At 48.2% G+C, this 21217-nt stretch overlaps 1 protein-coding gene across 2 annotated transcripts in view; it reads left to right on the forward strand.

The window, feature by feature from the left end:
- Positions 1 to 21217, forward strand: part of oys (lysophospholipid acyltransferase 6) — a 106732-nt gene that overhangs the window by 73557 nt on the left and 11958 nt on the right. For both annotated transcript variants that reach the window (XM_069309438.1, XM_069309439.1), the window contains exons 5-9: positions 1431 to 1578; positions 8258 to 8447; positions 12515 to 12717; positions 20228 to 20425; positions 20639 to 20793. In XM_069309438.1, the coding sequence (XP_069165539.1) occupies positions 1431 to 1578; positions 8258 to 8447; positions 12515 to 12717; positions 20228 to 20425; positions 20639 to 20793 (894 nt within the window). The remainder of the gene's footprint in view (positions 1 to 1430; positions 1579 to 8257; positions 8448 to 12514; positions 12718 to 20227; positions 20426 to 20638; positions 20794 to 21217) is intronic.

Raw genomic sequence — 21217 nt, forward strand, 5'->3', positions numbered from 1 at the left:
ACAAAATTTATCATACATGTTAGCAGCTTACCTGTCATCCCTCCAATGTGATCAAGTTTCCAGAACAACATCTTATGTGGAATTCTGTTGAAAGCCTTTTTTTTAGGCCCAGATAGATGCAGTCAAATCAACCATCTCTTTCCTGTAAAATCTCTGTGGCTCAATCATAGAAACTGAGTATATTTGTTACACACGATCTTCCAGATCGAAAACCATACTGACGATCTGATATTATATCGTTTGTCTCCAGGTGTTCTACTCATTTAGCTTTAATTATTTTTTTCAATATTTTGACTATTACACTTGTTAACGATATAGGTCAATAATTGAGGGGGGTCTTCCCTGCCGCCACTTTTGTAGATTGGAAATATGTTGGCCTTTTTCCACGCATCTGCTATGACTCTGTACACAGGGATGCCTGAAAAATCAGGTGAAGTGGATTGCTGAGCTCAGATGCACATTCTCTCAGAACCCATGATGGAGCTCCCTCTGGGCCAACTGTTTTGTTCTTACTTAGCTCCTTGAGCATATTTTCCACTTCATCTCTAGACACCTCTATGTGCTCTATGTTGTTCTCTGGAATTCTTATTGTGTCTGGTTCTCTGAAGATTTCATTTTGTACAAACACACTTTGGAACTTTTAGTTTAATGTTTCACACATTTCCTTTTCATTTTCCTTGAATCTGTTTCCCATTTTCAACCTCTGGATATTATCCTTTACCTGCAATTTTTTTTTTATGAATTTGTAGAAGAGGCCTGGTTCTGTTTTACATGTCTGGTATCCCTTTTTCAAAATTTCTTTCTGCCTCTCTCCTCACTGCTGTGTAGTTGTTTCTCGCATCTTTGTATCGCTGGTATGTTTGGGGGTTTGGCCTCTTCCTATATTGATTCCATTTTTATGTCTTATGGTCTCTGGCCCTCTCGCAATTTCTGTTGAACCAATCCTGTTTTCTGGCCCTGCATCTCTGTCTAGGAATGAATTTTTGTGTACCTTCATCGTATATTTTGCAAAATTTGGCATAATCTCATTTACTTCCCTGCCTAGCAACAAGTATGTGCAATTATACTCATTAAAAAAAAATGTCGAAGCTCACCATAGTGTCATCTCTTGAAATCGAGTTTATCAACTATTTCAATGTCCCCATTTTCTTCAAGATGATATCTTAAAACATATTTAATGTCTAACTTGACGTGATCACTCTTTCCTAAGGGAGGAAGGTACTTGATGTCAAATATCTCTTCTTCTTTCCTGTTGAATACTAGATCCAGTACTGACGGTACATCCCCTTCCCTCATAACTTCCGTGTGTGTGTGTGTGCGCGCACTCGTATGTGCGCATCTATATAAATTAAAACTATAGCATTTTGCATTAAGGATAATAAGCAGCAAAACTAGATAACATAGTCTTGACTTGTCTCTGAATGTAACAGAAAGAAGCCCTCTGCAGTAGAGTACTTCGGCTACGCTCTCAACTTCCATTCTGTACTTGCTGGACCATTCTTCATGTTTGCTGACTATCAGGACTTCATCGATGGGACTAATTACAGGAAGCGAGCTATCAACACCTCTGCAGCAATGGTAAGCCTCTTCATGCCTATTTGGCTGACAAAGTTGGCCATGGTTAACAGTCAAGAGTCCGGTGACTCAGCCATGTGTGCTCACAGAGGTGACTCAGCCATGTGTGCTCACTGAGGTGACTCAGCCATGTGTGCTCACAGAGGTGACTCAGCCATGTGTGCTCACAGAGGTGACTCAGCCATGTGTGCTCACAGAGGTGACTGAGCCATGTGTGCTTACAGAGGTGACTCAGCCATGTGTGCTTACAGAGGTGACTCAGCCATGTGTGCTCACAGAGGTGACTCAGCCATGTGTGCTCACAGAGGTGACTCAGCCATGTGTGCTCACTGAGGTGACTCAGCCATGTGTGCTCACTGAGGTGACTCAGCCATGTGTGCTCACTGAGGTGACTCAGCCATGTGTGCTCACAGAGGTGACTCAGCCATGTGTGCTTACAGAGGTGACTCAGCCATGTGTGCTCACTGAGGTGACTCAGCCATGTGTGCTCACAGAGGTGACTCAGCCATGTGTGCTCACTGAGGTGACTCAGCCATGTGTGCTCACTGAGGTGACTCAGCCATGTGTGCTCACAGAGGTGACTCAGCCATGTGTGCTCACAGAGGTGACTCAGCCATGTGTGCTCACTGAGGTGACTCAGCCATGTGTGCTCACAGAGGGGACTCAGCCATGTGTGCTCACTGAGGGGACTCAGCCATGTGTGCTCACTGAGGTGACTCAGCCATGTGTGCTTACAGAGGTGACTCAGCCATGTGTGCTCACAGAGGTGACTCAGCCATGTGTGCTCACTGAGGTGACTCAGCCATGTGTGCTCACAGAGGTGACTCAGCCATGTGTGCTCACTGAGGTGACTCAGCCATGTGTGCTCACTGAGGGGACTCAGCCATGTGTGCTCACTGAGGTGACTCAGCCATGTGTGCTCACTGAGGTGACTCAGCCATGTGTGCTCACAGAGGTGACTCAGCCATGTGTGCTCACTGAGGGGACTCAGCCATGTGTGCTCACAGAGGTGACTCAGCCATGTGTGCTCACAGAGGGGACTCAGCCATGTGTGCTCACTGAGGTGACTCAGCCATGTGTGCTCACTGAGGTGACTCAGCCATGTGTGCTCACTGAGGGGACTCAGCCATGTGTGCTCACAGAGGTGACTCAGCCATGTGTGCTCACAGAGGTGACTCAGCCATGTGTGCTCACTGAGGGGACTCAGCCATGTGTGCTCACAGAGGTGACTCAGCCATGTGTGCTCACTGAGGGGACTCAGCCATGTGTGCTCACTGAGGTGACTCAGCCATGTGTGCTCACTGAGGGGACTCAGCCATGTGTGCTCACAGAGGTGACTCAGCCATGTGTGCTCACTGAGGTGACTCAGCCATGTGTGCTCACAGAGGTGACTCAGCCATGTGTGCTCACTGAGGTGACTCAGCCATGTGTGCTCACAGAGGTGATTCAGCCATGTGTGCTCACTGAGGTGACTCAGCCATGTGTACTCACTGAGGTGACTCAGCCATGTGTGCTCACAGAGGTGACTCAGCCATGTGTGCTCACTGAGGTGACTCAGCCATGTGTGCTCACTGAGGTGACTCAGCCATGTGTGCTCACTGAGGTGACTCAGCCATGTGTGCTCACAGAGGTGACTCAGCCATGTGTGCTCACTGAGGTGACTCAGCCATGTGTGCTCACTGAGGTGACTCAGCCATGTGTGCTCACTGAGGTGACTTAGACTGTTGACTCTTCATAGTCATTTAATAGTCAAACAAAGAAAAACTAGTAAGTATTTAAAGTGTTCTTTTTAAAGTTTGACATCATTTGTACCTGGTTTTAATGCTTAAAGAAAACTCTTCCTCACAAGGTTTGAGGAAGAGTTATATGTCATGATTGATAATAATATTATTTATATTGTCTTGATTGTGTAGTATTGACTTGTATAAAGATGTACAGTACTGGTAATATTACTGTTTGGTTATTATTTGTGATTCATTAAACTGGCACTTCAAAAGCTGAACCATACATTGCACTGTTTTCTGAAGGGAGCCCCTTCGGCTCCACGGAGCTGTCTGGGCTGATATGAATGTATTAGACCGTGGCATCAGTCAAGCGAATAGAGTTCTTTCCTACCGGGGACCACAAGCCAGAACCTGGCCCCTACAGAGAGGCGCGAGGAGCAATGGCCTATAGAAACCCTTGTGTGGTTGCACACATTCTATGTCTACCATCGACCGGGTGAAACACCCAGAAAGGTAGGCGCCCCAAAACAAACCCTATCTAGTTAAAATTGCTACTGGAAGCCGAACTGTTGAACAGAACTGGTCAAACTAAAATGAGCTAACTAGCATGACGTCACAACCGTCACCCCGCCCGACTGGGCAGCTTCTCCCTCCCCAGGAGGGGAAAGGGGGAGCTCCAGACCCCCTTGCCAGCTATCCACTCCCAGTTCTGAGGTTGATGTGAGATCGGGTTGGTTCCGGGTTCCCTTGGGTTCTTCGGTCCCTTCCTTCTGGAGATTTTCGGCTTCCCGCATCCCGCCTCATGAGGTGCCAGATGCCCTTGCGGCTTACCTCCTGCGTGACCCAGATTATGCCTCGATAATTTATCCTTCCTCTTGAGTTCGGTTCTTCGTTTCCTTATTGGGTGCGTTACGAGGTTCTAGAGTCATCCTGATTGACAGACTGTCCTCTCTTTTCGTTAGGGGTGTGGCATACGTTTGTCAGTCCTGCACGCTTGAGTAGTGAGAGGCTCTTACGGTTGTTCAGGTTACCTGGAGAGCGAATCTGAACGCCTCAATGCGTCTTTGTTCGCCCCTGCTCTTCCTTGGGACGTCAGCCTGGTGCAGCTTCATGTGCAGGTTCCCTCTCTATCGACGACTCTGGTAGCTGAGGACTTGTGCGCTCGTGGCCATTTAGCTTCAGTCCTAAGTTTCTTTTCCCTTCTCAAGCTGTCTTTGGACTGGCTTGAGGAGGCTGTGGAGGTGCTGGGTGCCGATCTGAGGTCTGGTGCTCTGGTCTTGGCAGTGTGGGCGTTGGCTGCCCTGATGAAGCTGTTTGCGTTGATCTTGCGGGAGGCGGTGTCTCTGTCCTTTCCTTCTCGTCTTGAGTACCATCAGGTTGGGCTCGCTCAATCCTTGGAATCTGCTTGGGCCCTGCCTCTTTGGTTTTCTACGCATTTTTGTCCTTTGCTGTTTGTGGAGTCTGCGGTGGTGCAGTATCTGCAGGCAACTTCATCTAGTTGTCATCCCATATCAGACTTGTTGGTTGGGGGACTCTTCCCAGAGGGGTCATGCCAGGAATTGGGGTTCCTCCCCATCATGGTAGGTCAGTGGTGCCAGTTTCAGAGCCGATGACGTCTGGTCGGTGTAGTGATCACTGCTTGTCGGTTCTTGTAAGGGGCATCGGCCCTTTTGTGGGTCATCCCATTGACAGGGTGATGGGGGGGAAGGCTAACGCTGTTTGCTCACACCTGGTCCCACAATTCGTGGGCATTTTAGGTCGTTTCTTGCAGACTGCGGTGGCATTGGGTAGCCCCTCCTTCTTCAGGGGTGTTCAGGACTGGTGGGGCAGACCTCTTCTGCGTTCTGTTGGGGTATCTTGGAGTGGGTTCACTTGGGCTTGGTTGAAACGTCCTTGTCCCTCAGGTGGGTTTCCCGCCTGTTCCCAGTTCCGAAACGGGACTGCGTGGACCTGCAGTTCATTCTGGATTTGTCCCATCTGAACCCCTGGGTCTATTGCCCTTCTTTTCGGATGACTACTCTCTCCCAGGACCGTCTTCTTTTGGAGCTGGGTGCTTGGATGGTGTTCCTGGACCTCCGGGATGCGTACTGGCATGTCCTGATTCATCTGGGGATCAGGGACTGGCTCGGTTTTGTTGTGGGGAAGCAGGCTTACTGCTTTCGTTGCCTTCCATTCGGCTTCAATCTGGCACCTCATGTTTTTACACATCTTACCCGGTTCATGGTTGCCCGTTTGCGTCTGTTAGGGGTTCGGGTTCTGACCTACCTCGACGACTGGCTGGTGTGGACTCCCAGCCACTTAGCGTGTCTGCTCGCCAGGCAGACTGGGATTTGGTTCCTTCCTAGCTCGCTGGGTTCGAGTTCGTGGTGAACTGGAGGAAGTCCCATCTGGTTTGCTCTCAGGTTCGGACTTGGCTGGGTCTTGTGTGGGACTCTCGGACAGCTTCCTTGTCTCTCCCTCCGGAGGTTCGGCTGCGGTCCACCTTCAGCTGTTTCTGGTAGGCTCCTGGGTCATGAGGCAGTTGCTCGAGGGTTTGTGCGGGAGTCTGAACTTTGCCATACTACTAGTCTACCCACCGGGCCGGGTTTGGCTTCGTTGGCTGTTCTGGTTCCTTCTGGGACGTCCCTTCTGCCTCTCGCGATTGCTGGGTTCGGCCTCGGATGTCTTACATCGGCTGCTGCATCGCTAGCTTCTTCTAAGGGCTTTTCAGGGATCAGTGCCTTAGCTTCTACCCGAGCCCTCGCTCAATGTGTTCATGGATGCGTTGTCTCTTGGCTGGGGTTTTGTGATCAGGGCTCACCAGGCTGGCAAGAGGCGGTGGGGGTCTGTCCTTCCGTGGGGCCCACAGCATGGTACAGGACTACCAGGGCCAGTCTGATACTTGGATGATTCAATCTTCTACTCTGCTCGCCGAGTCTGGTCTTTTGATGCGAGTGTATCACCACTTGTATAGGGATCAGGTGGCTTCATTGATGGTCTCCCACCTGTGGTCTTCATCTCAGCAACAGTATGAAGTCTGTGTTTTTTCGCCATTTCCTCTCTTTTTGTCGGTTTTCTTCTATTTCTGCTCAAGTTGTTTTGTCCTTTCTTTCTTGACTGTTTCAGGACCGTCATCTTATGCCTAATACAGTGGTACCTCAGTTTACGAATTTAATCCGTTCCAAGACAGTTTGTAACCCGAAAATTCTTAAACCGAAACAAACTTTCCCATAAGAAATACAGTAATGTAAATTGAATTAATCTGTTCCACACTTCAAAAATATTAACTCTAAAGTAAATTTTATACCTAATTCACCCAAATCATTAGTAGTAAAGTATGTACAAGTTATTGCTTACCTTTACTGATAACTCTTGTTGGCGTATGGAAGACAGTGAGGCGGAGGAGAGGTGTTAGTGTTTCCACATCCCCCCTATTCCCCCAGGTGGTCCCTCCCAACGCTCCCCCTCTCTCCCGACACCACCCACCCACCCTACCCCCTCCTACACCATGCGGCTAGAGTCACAGCCGTACGGGATTAATATGGCATGGCCCGCAGTCTGGCTTTCATATCCGGACAATTCACTGCTTGTCCAGCTGACTGTCCGGATAGTGCAACATCAGCAGCAAGTTAACTGGCCCAGATTTTTTATCCAGTCAAACACCCGATTTTCCAGCTCTTATGGACATTTCGGTTGGATATTGAGATAACTTTTTCCGGTCACAATTTTGGCCGTATATGGGCGTTTACCGGATATTCGAATCCCGGATAATAGTGTGTCTACAGTACCGTTGCCTCTTATCGTGCGGCGCTGGCGGAGCCACTCCAGCTTGTATACGGGGTGGATGTCACTACCACTTCATTCAGTAAGCTTTCTTGTGCTTTGTTTCACCTCCAGCCTGCTCATGCATCGCCTGAGCCGTCCTTGTCCTTGGACCGGGTGCTCTCTTTTTTCTCTCTTCTCCTCGGTTTGTGGTGGCCCCTTCGGTTCTAGATTGCTTTCAAAAGGTTCTGTGTGCATTGGCCTCTGGAGATTGGGTTGATGAGCTTCATGCTCTCCTCTGGTGCAGAGGTTTCTGCTCTTTCGGTCGTGGTGGTCAGTTTGTTCGGTTGCCGTTGTTTCCTCCTTTTCTGGCGGAGAATGAGTCGCAGGCTTCCGGAGGAGTCCCTTGGGTTATTGATGATTGGTTGGTCAGGCCCGGGGTGCATCATGTGTAGTGTCCGGATGCGGCTCTGTGCCATTGATCTGATTTCCCTCATTCCCTGTTCCAGGGCTAGGGTCTCTCAGGTCGTCCGCAGGGTTATAAAGTCTCGCCAGCCTGCTGTCAACCCTCATGCCCATAATGTTCGTAAATATGCTACTTTGGCTGCCGTGTTTGGGAATATGACTTGGTCTGACATTCGGGCATGGGGGTTTTGGAAGTCGAACACGGTCCTGGCTGCCCATTATTTTGTGAATGTTCCTGGTCCCAGTCGTTCGTGTGTGACTTTGGATTGCAGGTTGCAGGCTCCCTGGCACCCTCCTGCCCTCTGGTTGGCGGTTTCGTTTTTGACGCTCAGTCTTCGAACTGAAAAGTATGCAACCGGTGCGGGGGAACTGTGCGGACAAGCGGCGTGGTGGCTGTGGATGACATTCACTTGTTTCCTTGTTTTCTTTTGTGGGAGTTCTGTTTCTCTGTTTGGTCTTGGGTTGCAATTTCCTACCAAGTGGGGTTTGTTTTGGAATGCCTACCTTTCTGGGTGCTTAACCCCAGTCGATGGCAGACATTGAATACTCCCAAATACAAGGGAGTTTCCTTATGCTAGTGATCCCTGTGCCTCTCTGAGGGGGCCAGGTTCTGGCTCGTGGTCCTCGGCAGCCAGAACTCCATTGACTGAAGCCCCAGATTAATATGGTGTATATCAGTCCGATAAGCTCCAGGGAGTCTCCAGGGCTCAGCCAGAAAATGGCGTTTCATTACATTTAATGCTTTTTTTCAGAATTCATTGGATAGTAACAGGAACAAAAGTCCCAGAGGCTTAAAAGTGATGGAGAGAGAGAAGGATGTATGTAGGCCCGAGGATGAACCCAACCCCATGAGAGTGTCCCTCTACAAGGCAGGGTTGGCTGCCATCTCTGCAGTTATCACTGTTTGTGTTCTCCCCAAATTTCCCATGTCCTACCTCACAGGTAAACCTTTTACTCTTATATTTCTCTTGAAGACATTTTAGTGTACTTGTTAATTTTATCTTGCTCATATTGTTAAATTATAAGTATTGGGAGTTTGTGTGAAAACAGTTAGTGGGAAAATACAAATATATACTTGTAAACATACTTCTTTGTAGGATAGAATTTTCACAACAATTGTGTTGACACCAAATAAACCAATGTGTTTGTATAAACAATACATTATGATACAAATGTGTAGGTATATGAAGTGTTAAAATAATATTGTATTACAAAATTTGCAGTCTTCCAAAATGCTATAGAAAATGAGTTGCACAGGTGTGCAATGGTGTCCTTATTTTGTGTGTGTGTTACTTCATCAGCAATACTTTTTTTCTGTGGGGAGCCCCGGAGGCTCCCTGAAACTATCCGAACTGTTATGTGCTACATTAGTATGGGGTCATCAGTCACTGGAGTCCTTATGCTCCCCCCCTTCCCTCACTCACCCAAAGAGGGGAGGGGAAACTGGCTCAGATGAGCCTGCACCCCTACAGTCTAGTTCTTGAACTGATGTACTTGGGTTAACTCGGTCACCTCTGGCTTCAAGTTCCTGTTCAGGATTTTGCCCTGTGTGGCTGTACCACCTGGTTGTACTCACCTAGGTGTGCTTGTGGTGGATGAGTTTTGACTCTTTGTTCCTGCCTCTCAACTGTCGATCTACTGGTGTACAGATTCCTGAGTTTCTCGAGCTCTATCATACCTATATTTGAAACTGTGTATGGAGTCTACCTCCACCACATCACTTTCTAGTGCATTCCATTTATTAACTACTCTGACGCTGAAAAAGTTCTTTCTAATGTCTCTGTGACTCATTTGGGTACTCAGCTTCCACCTGTGTTAAATAATCCATCCTTGTCTACCCTTGTCAATTTCCCTGAGAATTTTGTATGTGGTGATCATGTCTCCCTGAGCTCTTCTCTCTTCCGGCAACATGAGGTACATTTCACGCAGCCTTTCCTCATAAATCATGCCTCTTAACTCTGGGACTAGCCTAGTGACATATCTCTGTACTTTCTCCAGTTTCGTCTTGTGCTTGACAAAGTATGGGCTCCATACTAGGGCCGCATACTCCAGGATTGGCCTTACATATGTGATATACAAGGTTCTGAAAGATTCCTTACACAGGTTTCTAACGGCAGTTCTGATGTTAGCCAGCCTCACATATGTCACCGATGTTATTCTTTTGATGTGGGCTTCAGGAGACAGGTTTGGCGTGATATCAATCTAGATACCTAGATCTTTCCCTCTGTCCATTTCATGAAGGACTTCATATCCCATTCGGTATCCCGTGTCTAGCCTCCTATTTCCTCCACCTAATTTCATTACTGTACTATACATTTTTTGGGTTGAACTTTAATAGCCATTTGTTGGACCATTCCTTCAACTTGTCTAGGTCATCTTGTAGCCTCATACTATCTTCCTCTGTCTTAATCCTCCTTGTAATTTTTGCATCATCAGCAAACATTGAGAGGAACGAGTCTATTTCCTCTGGGAGATCATTTACATATATCAGAAACAGTATAGGTTCAAGGGCTGATCCCTGTGAGACTCCACTGGTGACGCCTCGCCATTCCAAGACCTCATCCCCTCACAGTGACTCACTGTCTTCTGTTGCTTAGGTACTCTCTTATCCAGTGGCATACCTTCCCTTTCACTCCTGCCTGCATCTACAGCTTGTGCACTAGTCTCTTGTGTGGTACTGTGTCAAAGGCTTTCTGGCAATTCAAAAATATGCAGTCTTCCCAGCCCTCTCTTTCTTGCCTGATTTTTGTTGCCTGATCATAGAATTCAGTTAATCCAGTGAGGCATGATTTGCCACTCTTTAACCTGACAGCTGGGTGGACAGCGCTTCGGATTCGTAGTCCTGAGGTTCCGGGTTCGATCCCCGGTGGAGGCGGAGACAAATAGGCAAAATGTTTCTTTCACCCTGATGCCCCTGTTACCTAGCAGTAAATAGGCACCTGGGAGTTATACAGCTGCTAAAGGCTGCTTCTTGGGGATGTGTAACAAAAAGGAGGCCTGGTCGAGGACCGGGCTGCGGGACCACTAAGCCCCGAAATCATCTCAAGATAACCCCATGATGATGATGTGTTACAAAAGTTCTTTCACTCCAGATGTTCCACTAGCTTTTTTCATGCCATCTTCTCCATCATGTTACATGATATGCAAGTTAGGAACACTGGCCTGTAGTTCAGCGCTTCCTGTCTATCATCTTTCTTGAATATTGGGACTACATTTGCTGACTTCCAAATTGTTGGCATTTCACCTGTTTCTTGTGATTTGTTACACCATGGAGAGTGGCAGGCAAGGAGCTTCTGCTCCTTCGTTCACTATCCATGGTGAGATAGTGAACTCATCCGGGCCTATTGCCTTTGTCAGATCCAACTCTAGCAGATGCTTCCTTACCTTCCCACTGGTAATCACAAACTCATCTAGTGGTGTTTGGTTAGATATTCCCTCTCTTATCTCTGGGACTTTATCCTTTGCTCTACTGTGAAGACCTCCTGGATTTTCTTATTGAGTTCCTCACAGATTTCCTTGTCATTTGTAGTGAATTTGTCTACCAGACAAATTTGGGCCCTAGAAAATCTCAGTGGGCTCAGAGGTACCATGGATGTTTCTTCAGAGTCCTCTCTTGCCTTGTGCGTAGTTGAAGGTTGTTCGTCGCCCCTGCCTCAGTGGCCAGGTGTCTTCTTGTACGCAGATCAGCATGCGCCTAGGCCAATCTTCCCTAGTTGCTCCGTAAGTACTGCCCTTGCATTTCGGGTACCTCCCTGGGGCGTTCGGGACTCGTTCCTATTTGAGGACTTCGTTGCTTGGCCTTGTCTTTGCCCTTGGGGTACTTCCGGGGTCTTGTGCATTTTGTCTTGCCCCAGGTGGAGTGTGTTATTGGCTGGGTGGGGTTTACTGTGGTTGGCACAGCTTGCACATGCAGCGACCGACGATTCTCTCAGGATGCCAGTTTGTTTGTTGTGGGTTTTCAATGGTTTTCTTTTCTTTTCTAGTGTTTTCGCTTTGTTGTTAACAGAGGTGGTCTGCCTAGCTACTTATTAGGGAAACCTAGATTATGTTGGGGGTAACTGAGGAAGACAACCAAGGCTTCACAGCTGCTACTGGTGGTCAGTTTGTCTGCTGACTGACAGGATTCTACCCACTTAGCTAGTCCAGTGTCTGGGCTTCCCGTAGGGCTTACTCGGCCAACGGGCCCTAGAAAATCTCGGTGGGCTCAGAGGTACTATGGATGTTTCTTCCGCGTTCTCTTTTGCCTTGTGCGAAGTTGAAGGTTGTTCGTCGCTCCTCCTTCAGGAAGATGATGACCTTTTCCCCCTCCGCCTTGCTGCCTTTTGGGTCAGTGACACCTATGACCTGGAGTCTTACAGGACTTATTCCCCCGCTTGTGCCTCGGTTTCCATTTCTTGTCTGCGGATAATAGGATTCAGGCTGCGGAGGCGTTGCAAACTCGCTTCTCTTTCTTGCAACGCACCAGGTTGGTTGCCCAGTTGGAGGACCCGGAGCTGCCCCGTTTGGTTTTAGTGTACCACTCCCAAGTTCATGAACTGAAGTGGTAGGCTGCAGGCTCACCTGAGCCGGCTCCCTCTCCCCTCTTTGGGTGTGGGAGGGGGGTGGGCGGAGCACTAACAAGCGAGAGTACTAGATGGATTAAGTGTTGCTTGTTTGTTTTCTTTCTGGGAGAGTTCTTTTGCTACATTCGGACGTAGGTCACAATTTTCACCAGATTGTAATCTTGTAATCTGTTTTGTTTTGTTTTGCCCATCTTTGTGGGTTCTCTCCCCAGTTGATGGCATTCATGAAATAATTTAAATGTAAAGTGCTCATAGTCCATTGCTCTCTGCGCCTCTCTGAGAGGACAAGTTCTGGCTCGTGGTGCCCGGTAGGCATAAGGACTCCAGTGACTGATGACCGCAAACTAATATAGCACATATCAGTTCAGGTAGCTTCACGGAGCCTTTGGGGCTCGCCCAGGAAATGGCATTTCATTACATTCAACACTGGTTTTTTCCCCCTAACAGACCCAGGGTATTTCAGGTCTTCCTACCTACACAAGGCCTTTTACATAGTTGCTGCGATATCTTGTACCCGACATGTCTACTACACTGCCTGGCTTCTTGGGGACAGCATCTGCAACATGTCTGGCATGGGCTTCAATGGCTACAACAAGGATGGATCTGCCAAGTGGGATCTCGTGTCAAATGTCAACGTTGTGGGGGTGGAGGTAAGTGTGCTGCTAACTGATTAATGGAGCGTTATCCCACTAGAGTTTTTCTGCTGTGTTCACAGGCATGGAGCCCTCAGACATGCATTCCAATAGTAAGGAAAGAGTTTTTAAGCTAGTATTAGAACTTATAATTAGAAGCATTTTCACTGCAGTGTCAATTGATATAAAATTCTGTAATCATCATTTGGGTGTTTGTACATGGGTGTTCTGAAGCATTGCATCTGAGAATGAGCCTGGAGAATATAGAAGATAGAAAAGGAAGAAACGTTAAATTGACATTGATCCATTTATCATACCTTGCTCATTAAACAGTATCATGGAGAACCAGTTCCATCACACTGCAGTAAATTTTCCACAGCAGTATTCAACCACTTCATAAGGCTAGGTGTTAGTGCTTCTCCTTAGTTGCATGTGCAAGCATATCAAACATTGCTTTCCTCTTCAAAAATGTAGCCATCCTAGCCTTGTTCCTTACCACTTCTTGTCCTCTGTTTACAATTCCTAATGCTTTGCTCACTCACCATATCTGTCTATCATCATCATCATGGCTTTCTTCTCTCCTATTCTCAAATTCACTTGAATTCATACACTTCACATTTCCTCATCATCCGTTAATTTATCATGACAAAAACCATCTTAATACACAGCCCTCAATATTATGATATACTGATTAGCACTTCGCATCCTTCCAGGTCATCTTAATACACAGTCATAAATATTATGATATACATAAATATTATGATATACTGGGCGCCTGAGAGCTGGGTGAACAGCACTTCGGATTTGTAGTCCTGAGGTTCCGGGTTCAATCCCCGGTGAAGGCGGAGGCAAATGGGTAAAATGTTTCTTTCACCCTGATGCCCCTGTTATCTAGCAGTAAATAGGTACCTGGAAGTTAGACAGCTACTACGGGCTGCTTCCTGGGGTTGTGTAACAAAAAGGAGGCCTGGTCGAGGACCGGGCCACAGGGACGCTAAGCTTCGAAATCATCTCAAGTTAACCTTACTGCTTAGTTAGCACTTCACATCCTTCCATGACATTTTAACACTTTGGCTTCACGATGACATTCTCAGTCATTAAAACAACTCACGTAGTGTGGGACATGACGTTCGTGCCGTCAACAATTAAAATATTTGTAAAAATTTCATTTATTGTCTGATTATTATGGGACTTGTTTTAAAATGCGCACCAACGTCTTCCCATTCTCTGTGTACTCCACGGGGCATCATGGCAACGCTGCATGGGTGGCCACCCACGTGGGACACTCATAGTTTTGTGACCACGCTTGTGACTGCAGCGGCCTACCCTCAAGTCGAAATGTTTGCCCGTTCCGGTTGTTTTACCTCAGGTATTTTTTGTTACTGCCTTTATAAACACGAAGCAACACAAAAACGAATGATATAGTGTAACAAATAATATCGGGAATGAATAACGACTTTAAACAATGATGAAAAGCAGTTTTTCTGGGAGGAGCCCTGTTGGCTCCCCGGAGCTTACTAGGCTGATAAGCTAATGTCAGACTTTGGCATCAGTCATGTGTATGGAGTTCTGTGAGCCTACTGGGGACCACGAGCCAGAACCTGGCCCCCTCAGAGAGGCAAGGGGAGGAATGGCCTATAGAAACCACCTTGTGGTTGGAAGCATTCTATGTCTGCCATCGACCGGGTCTGGCACCCAGAAAGGTAAGCATCCTAAAACAAACCCCTATTCTGGTGAAAATATTGCTACCAAAAGGCCAACAAGTGGATAGAACTCCCCTAAAAGAAACGAGCAAATGAGCATGATGTCACACGTTGCCACTCCGCTGGCTGCGCAGCTCCCCCCCCCCCCCCCTCCCTCCCCGGGAAAGAGGATGAGGCAGCCCCCAGACCCCCCATGCCGGCTATCCACCCGTCAGTTCTAAGGCTGATGCTAGAGGCACCGGTTGTGTGCTCCGGCTTCAGTGGTTGTTTCAGCACTGTACCTAGTGTGTGGTGCCTATCTGCTAGGCGGGGCATGAGCCAGGAGTGATTCTCCAGTACTCGGGCTGCATACACCTAGGGTTTCCTTCCCTAGGTGCCATGTAAGTACTGCCCTTGGGGCTTGGGGTTACCTTCCCCAAGTTCCTTGGGTTCTGCCTCAGCTAGGCCGTTTACTGCTTGGTTTTTGGCTGCCCTTTGTGTGCTAGGGTGTTCTGTCTCCCCTGTTTGTCTTAGGGTGAGGGGCAGTTTTGCGCTGGTAGAGGCACAGGGTACTGCGCAGCTTGTTTTCACCAATCATAGTGGCCGGCTCTATTCTGCCTAGGTATGTTGTCCTCTTGCGGGGTTTTCTTTTTCTTTTTGTTTGTCTGCCTGGTGGGGGAGTCTGTCTTGGTTCTTGCCCCCTGTTTACTGAGTACTCTTCCTTCTTCCGGTGGATCCCCGTGCTAGGTTCCCTACGTGAGTGTACATGTCCCGGGGGTTCAGTTCTTAGAAGGTTGTTTGGTAGACTTTGGCGCTGGTTAGCAGTACCCTGCCTGGGATTACCTGAGCGCGAGTCCTATTATAGTAAACGCTCAGGACCCTGGGAAACCCCTAGGGGGTGGGCGGGTCCGATGGTTGTGGCCCCTGAGTTCCCCTCGCTTCGAGCGAGTTTGAGGGCTGCTCTGACCCCTTGTCTCAGGGTAGCTCTCACTGTTTTTGCCTCCGTCTGCTGCCTGTGGGGTCGGTGGCACCTTCAACACAGAGTCCTACAAGTTTTGTTGCTTGTTTGTGACTCTGTTACCCAGTCTTATGCTGACTATGCAGGTACAGGCAGCATGGGCGTTGCAAGTTGAGTTTCAGTGGTGGCAACGCTCTGGGTTGTTTGCTCCCCGGAAGCCCCGAGGCTGGCTCGTTTTGGATGGTGTGACGGGGCTTGGGGGTGTTGGTTGCTTCGGTTTCCTTCCACGTCCCCTTGTTTTTCCCCTGTTGTGGTCTAGTCTGGTCCCCCCCCCTTCCTCCCTCCCTGCATCTGGGTCCTTACCGTCTGTGGGTTCGGGGTTGGGGCAGGGCTTCGTTGGTTGAGACTCGGGCGGTCTCAGGGAATTCCCCTTCCACAGTAGCAACAGGGGCATTTGAGCCTGTTCCTCCAGCCGTGTTGTATGAGTCTGCCAGTGGGCTCCCTTCCTTAGTACTTTTCGCGGCTGCCCCGGTTTTTTCTTGTTAGGCCGGGGCTTTGGGGGGATGGCTCGGCCCCGTGGTCTGCCGTGTGGATTCCCGGGGCTGGAGTGGGGCTGACTTGGGGGGCCTCGGGCCCCATTGGACCCTGCCAGGATTGTTCTATCCTCTGAGTGGGGGCTTGCGGTTACGCGGAGGGGAGATTTTTCTTCCCCCCTTCTCTGTATGAGTTGTTGGGCGTCGGCCCCTTCCCCGGGCTCGGTTCCTTGTCCCTTGAGTCCGTTGGTTCCGTCTTGTGCTCTTTTCTGTTTATTCACCCCCTTTTTCTTGGGACAGGACTTCCCCGTCATGTTCCCCTCTTCTTGGGGTTCTGCATGACTTTTGGTCTTGGGTGCGACTGTGCTTTTGTGTGCCTTCGTGCTTGTGCTCGCTTCTATGTGCTTCTATGTGTTCGAAGGTTCAGGAAGGTTTTTTGCTACTTCCCGTATTATTGGAACGTCTGTCGTCTTTCGGTGTGGCTTCCCTCCGGTCCTTCCTAGGGCTTGTTGGTCCTCTTCCGGGCTTATTCTTGGTTTTCGGTCCTGTCTCGATCTTTTGTTACTGTTTCTTCTCTCCGTGCTCTGTCTCGGCACTGGTCGTTTTCTTTGCATACTCCTGGTCTGGGATGCCGGATTGGGCTCAGGTTGTGCGGTTTGGACTTAGTGTCCTGCGCGTGTGCCATGGGAAGTTTGTTTTGGACTGGGCGGTGTGCACAAGTGCTGGTGTTTTGCGTCCTTTTCTCTCGGGTGCTTCACCTCTAGCTCTTCTCCATTCTCCAGTCTGTGCCCCGTAGCTACTGGGGTGTTCTGGATTGCAGCTGTGGGGTGGACGTTGGGGTTTTCCCCGTGTTATGGGTGCGGGGCGCCGCCTTCGCCTCTCCCCCTGCCCTTCTGCATGTGGGGCTCTGGCCTTCTTTAGCTGGCGGTGCTCCCGGAATCCTCTCGGCTACGTTGTGTCGTGACGCGTTCGTGCCTACGTTCTGCAGGTGAGTTTGTGGTCTGGCGTCTCTTTCGCCCAGGCATTGGTTCTTGGTTTTTGGGGTACGAATGTGAGAACATCAGAACACAGGTGCTTACAGTGTGCCTATTGGCCCATGCGAGGCAGCTCCTCATTATACCCATCCAGTCCCACTCGTGTGCATGTCCAACCCATGCTTGAGTCAGTCCTGGGGCTCCACCTCCACCAGGTTACAAGGTCTAATGGTGGTGGTGCATGTTTTAAGGTACATGTTACTGTGTCAGGATGTTCTGAGGTGACATTTTGATGCGGTTTTGTTACTGAGGATGCGTGTTGGGGTTTGTCTGTGGCATTTTGTTTGGCCCTTGCGTGTTTCTTCCTGGGGGCCTTCCTTGTTTATCTGTGCTATTTGTTGCAATGGTCTTCTCTGGGTCGCTCATTCCTTGCCCACCTTGCAGTGCCTGGCTTAGCCCTTCCAAGTACGTTGGATTCTCTGTACTCCCCTAGTGGTCCTCACCTAGTTATGCTTGCTGGGATTGAGCTTCGGCTCTTTAGTCCTGCCCCAATGTCACTCACCTGCCATATACATGGCCTCTGTGCTTATGTTGTTGGGCTTACCTCGTTGTGTTTGCGAGGGTTGAGCTCTGGATTTTTGGTCTCTCCTCTTGCCTGTTGTTCGACTTCTGTACAGCTTCCTGAGCCTACTGGGCTGAGTTGTATCTACACTTGATGCTGTGTGTGGGGGTCAGCCTCCACCACATCCCTTCCTCATGCATTCCATTTGTCTCCTACTCTGACACTGGAATCCTTCTGTCATTTCTATTGCTCATTGGGCATCCGTTCCACCTGTGTCCCCTGGTACGTGTGCCCCTTATGTTCATTGGTCTGTCTTTATGTACCCTCTCATTCCTCTGAGGGTCTTGCTTGTGGTGGTGTCCCCTCTGGTTCTTCTGTCTTCCAGTGACGTGAGGTTTCATTCCCGTTATCTCTCATCTTGGCTCATACCCCTCAGTTCGGGTGCTGGTCTGGTGGTGAACCTTGCCCTTTTTTTTCTGTTTGGTCTCGTGTTGTGACATGACCATCGACTGTGTTGTTGGCGTGCCTTTCGTTCCCGATGGCTGCCTGCCTTCTTCATTCTTCAGCTACCTTTTCTCCTACAAATTGTGTTTTGTTTGTGCCTTTTGGTTCTTCTATTGCCAGGTTTGGGTTCCTGGTTCCTGGCTTTCCCTGCCTGTTGGCATTTTCAGAATCTTGTGATGTCCTTCACTAGGGTCTCAGTCGGGGCCGTGGTCTCAGACCTCCTGGCTAGCTAGCTGGCGTTGGGACGTTTTTCTGTACAGCAGACGTTCCATCCCCTTTGCCGGCTCGGGTTTCTGGCTCTGCCTGCTCGGTGGTTGCACCCGAGACCTTCCCGCAGCTCCGCCTCGTCATCGGCTCGTTTGGTCCATGGCGGGGCTGGTTCGGCTCTGATTCAAGTCTCTTACCTTCTGTTGGTCATCCGGTGGTTTTGTTGATGGTGTCCCACCTGCGTACTTCTTCTTGGCGGTCCTTCCTTTTTCCTTCTGTCCATTTTTAGTTGGCTGTGTTTTGTTGGCGTGGTCTTGTCCCTCTCTTGTGGGGGTTCGGAACCGTCATTTTGGCGCATACTGTCGCCTCGTATCTTGCGGCGCTGGCGGAGCCGCTTCCACTTGCGTTCGATATTGTTGTTACTTCTGCGCCATTCCCCAAGCTGTCTTGTGCGTTGTTTTGCCTCCGGCCTGCTCATGCGCCGCCTGAGCCGTCCTGGTCATTGGACTGTGTGCTCTCTTTTCTTTCTTCTCCTCGGTTTATGGTGGCCCTTCGGTTCCGGTTTGTTTCTCGAAGGGGGGCTCTTTTTTTTGTTGGCATTAGCCTCTAGGGATCGGGTCGGTGTGCTTCATGCTCTCCTCCGGCGGGGGAGTTTCTGCACCTTTGGTCGGGGCAATCGGTTTGTTTGTCTGCAGCCGTCCCCTTCTTTTCTGGCGACGTATGAGGCTGTTGCTTTCCGGAGCATCAACCTGTTCCGGTCGATGGCAGACATAGAATGCTCCCAACCACGGGAGGGTTTCTATAGGCCATTGCTCCTTGTGCCTCTCTGAGGGGGCCAGGTTCTGGCTTGTGGTCCCCGGTAGGCAAGAACTCGAAGCACATTGACTGATGCCAGAAAGTTATACATATCCATTCTGCCTGGATAGCTCCGGGAAGCCTCCAGGACTCACCAAGAAAATGGCGTTTCATTACATTCAACGCTGGTTTTTTATCAGAATGAGGGGTCTTCTGTAATACTATCTTCACTAAATAATAGCAATTACATATATATTTTGACATTTTTAGGCAATGCTGTGTTCACATGCTGAACAGCAGTGATGTTAGCACATGCTGCGTGTGCCAGCCTTGGTTGCTCACTCAAGACACTCACACCCGGGAATGTTACCCACGATTTAAAAAAAAAATGGTGTCTGTTTACTAGAGCCTGAGGATGCTGATGTGAACCCTGTGTAGCCGTGGGACATTTAAATTGTGTGCGTCACTCTCAATTGTGGGTGACGCCAAGATAACATATACGGTGTATATGACAGTGTAAGATAGCATATACGGTATAAGATAACATATAGGGTGTAAGATAACATATACAGTAACAGTTACTCAGATTGTATATTTATTTATTTATTTATATACAAGAAGGTACATTAGATTTGTGAGAATACATAGCATAGTATTTACAATCTTGTAAAGCCACTAGTACGCGCAGCGTTTTGGGCAGGTCCTTAATCTAACAGATAATTTTAAGTAGGTAAATTCTAGCAGAATTAATAAAATGATAACAAATACATTGCAAGAAAAAAAATGAGATGAAAGAGATTTGGGAGGACCCTTTTTTCTTTTATGTATTTGCAAATAATGGTGTATAGCCTCACTTGGCCTTACAATACACATTCTTATTACCATCACCTCACTTTGACTCTTAAGTAGTGTGGTTGTCCCTGTTTTACTTTGCTACCTCATACCCTATCAACATGACCATTTGAGTGTGTACCAGGAGGCATGTTGTTGTTTTAGATGCAGCTACTCAGGACAAAAAGTTCCATGTAGCACGGGCTATGGTGAGCCTATAGTGGACTTACCTGGCACAGGAGGAAGGCTGTGACCAGGAGACATTTAGCTGACCCCCCCCCCCCTCCCCTACCTCCTTGCTTTTACCACACAGTTGAATATCAAATGTTTTACCATTTCTCCATCTTGTTACAACCATTTGCAATGACATTTTAGTACGCCATCCTCTCTCCATGTAATGATTTGTTTCTTTCCTTCATTATGCCCTCCCTTTGTCTTTCTCATTGTTTACAAAACTAATTGGGTTTAATGTTTCTTGGAAGACTGGACTGAGCCTGAGAGACACCCTTGAAGCATGGAACAGTGGGACGATGAAGTGGCTGCGCTTCATGGTGTACGAACGCGCTGGCACAAACAAGACACTCTTCACATACATGCTCTCCTCTGTCTGGCATGGCTTTTACCCAGGATATTATATTACATTTGTCAGTGGAGCCTTCTTCACTATTGCTGCCAGATATGTGAGTAGGATGCTTATTTGCTCTAGTTATAATTTAGTTTTTATTGTAAACTTCATTTATTGGAAACCTCCAGTTTTTATTACAATATCTGGCTTGCATAGTTATTAAACTACTCTATACATCATAACTGCAAGAAAGTTCTTGACATAATACTTCTGCTTAATATTGTAGAACATAAAATTCTGATTACAGTGCTTTCTAATTTGACTATAGGTTCGGCGGTGTGTGCGCTGGCGTGTCATAAACCGTGGGCCAACTGCGAAATTGGTTTATGACGTTGTCACTTGCATCAGCACACGCCTATGTCTCGTCTATTTCACCTTTCCTTTTGTTCTTCTGAGATTCTGGGACAGCATTGCTGTTTACAGGTACAGTACAGGAATAGTTTTGTTTTCTGTCTTAGATACTGTATAGGTACAATACTCTACTATGGTATTTTTTCCCCTCTCATTTTTTATTAAAGCAGAATTATTACATTTTTCTATTACAGTTTTGCTATTTGTACAGTATAGTAAGATCAAAATAATAATGTAGATAAAATAAAGGTACCTGAATAGATATGATGAATCTTTCTGGGGGGGGCCCCATCAGCTCCATGAAGTTAGCCAAACTAATAAAGCATGTGCTTTATTAGTTTGGGGTCATCAATCACGTGGAGTTCTGAGCCTACAAGGGACCACGAGCCAGAACTCGGTCCCCTCAGAGAGGCGCAGGGAGCGATGGCGTATGAGCACTTTACATGTAAAACATGTCATATTCTGCCATCGACCTGGGCAGTGGCCCAGAATGATA

Source organism: Procambarus clarkii, chromosome 65 (assembly GCF_040958095.1).
Source record: "Procambarus clarkii isolate CNS0578487 chromosome 65, FALCON_Pclarkii_2.0, whole genome shotgun sequence".
Taxonomy (NCBI): domain Eukaryota; kingdom Metazoa; phylum Arthropoda; class Malacostraca; order Decapoda; family Cambaridae; genus Procambarus; species Procambarus clarkii.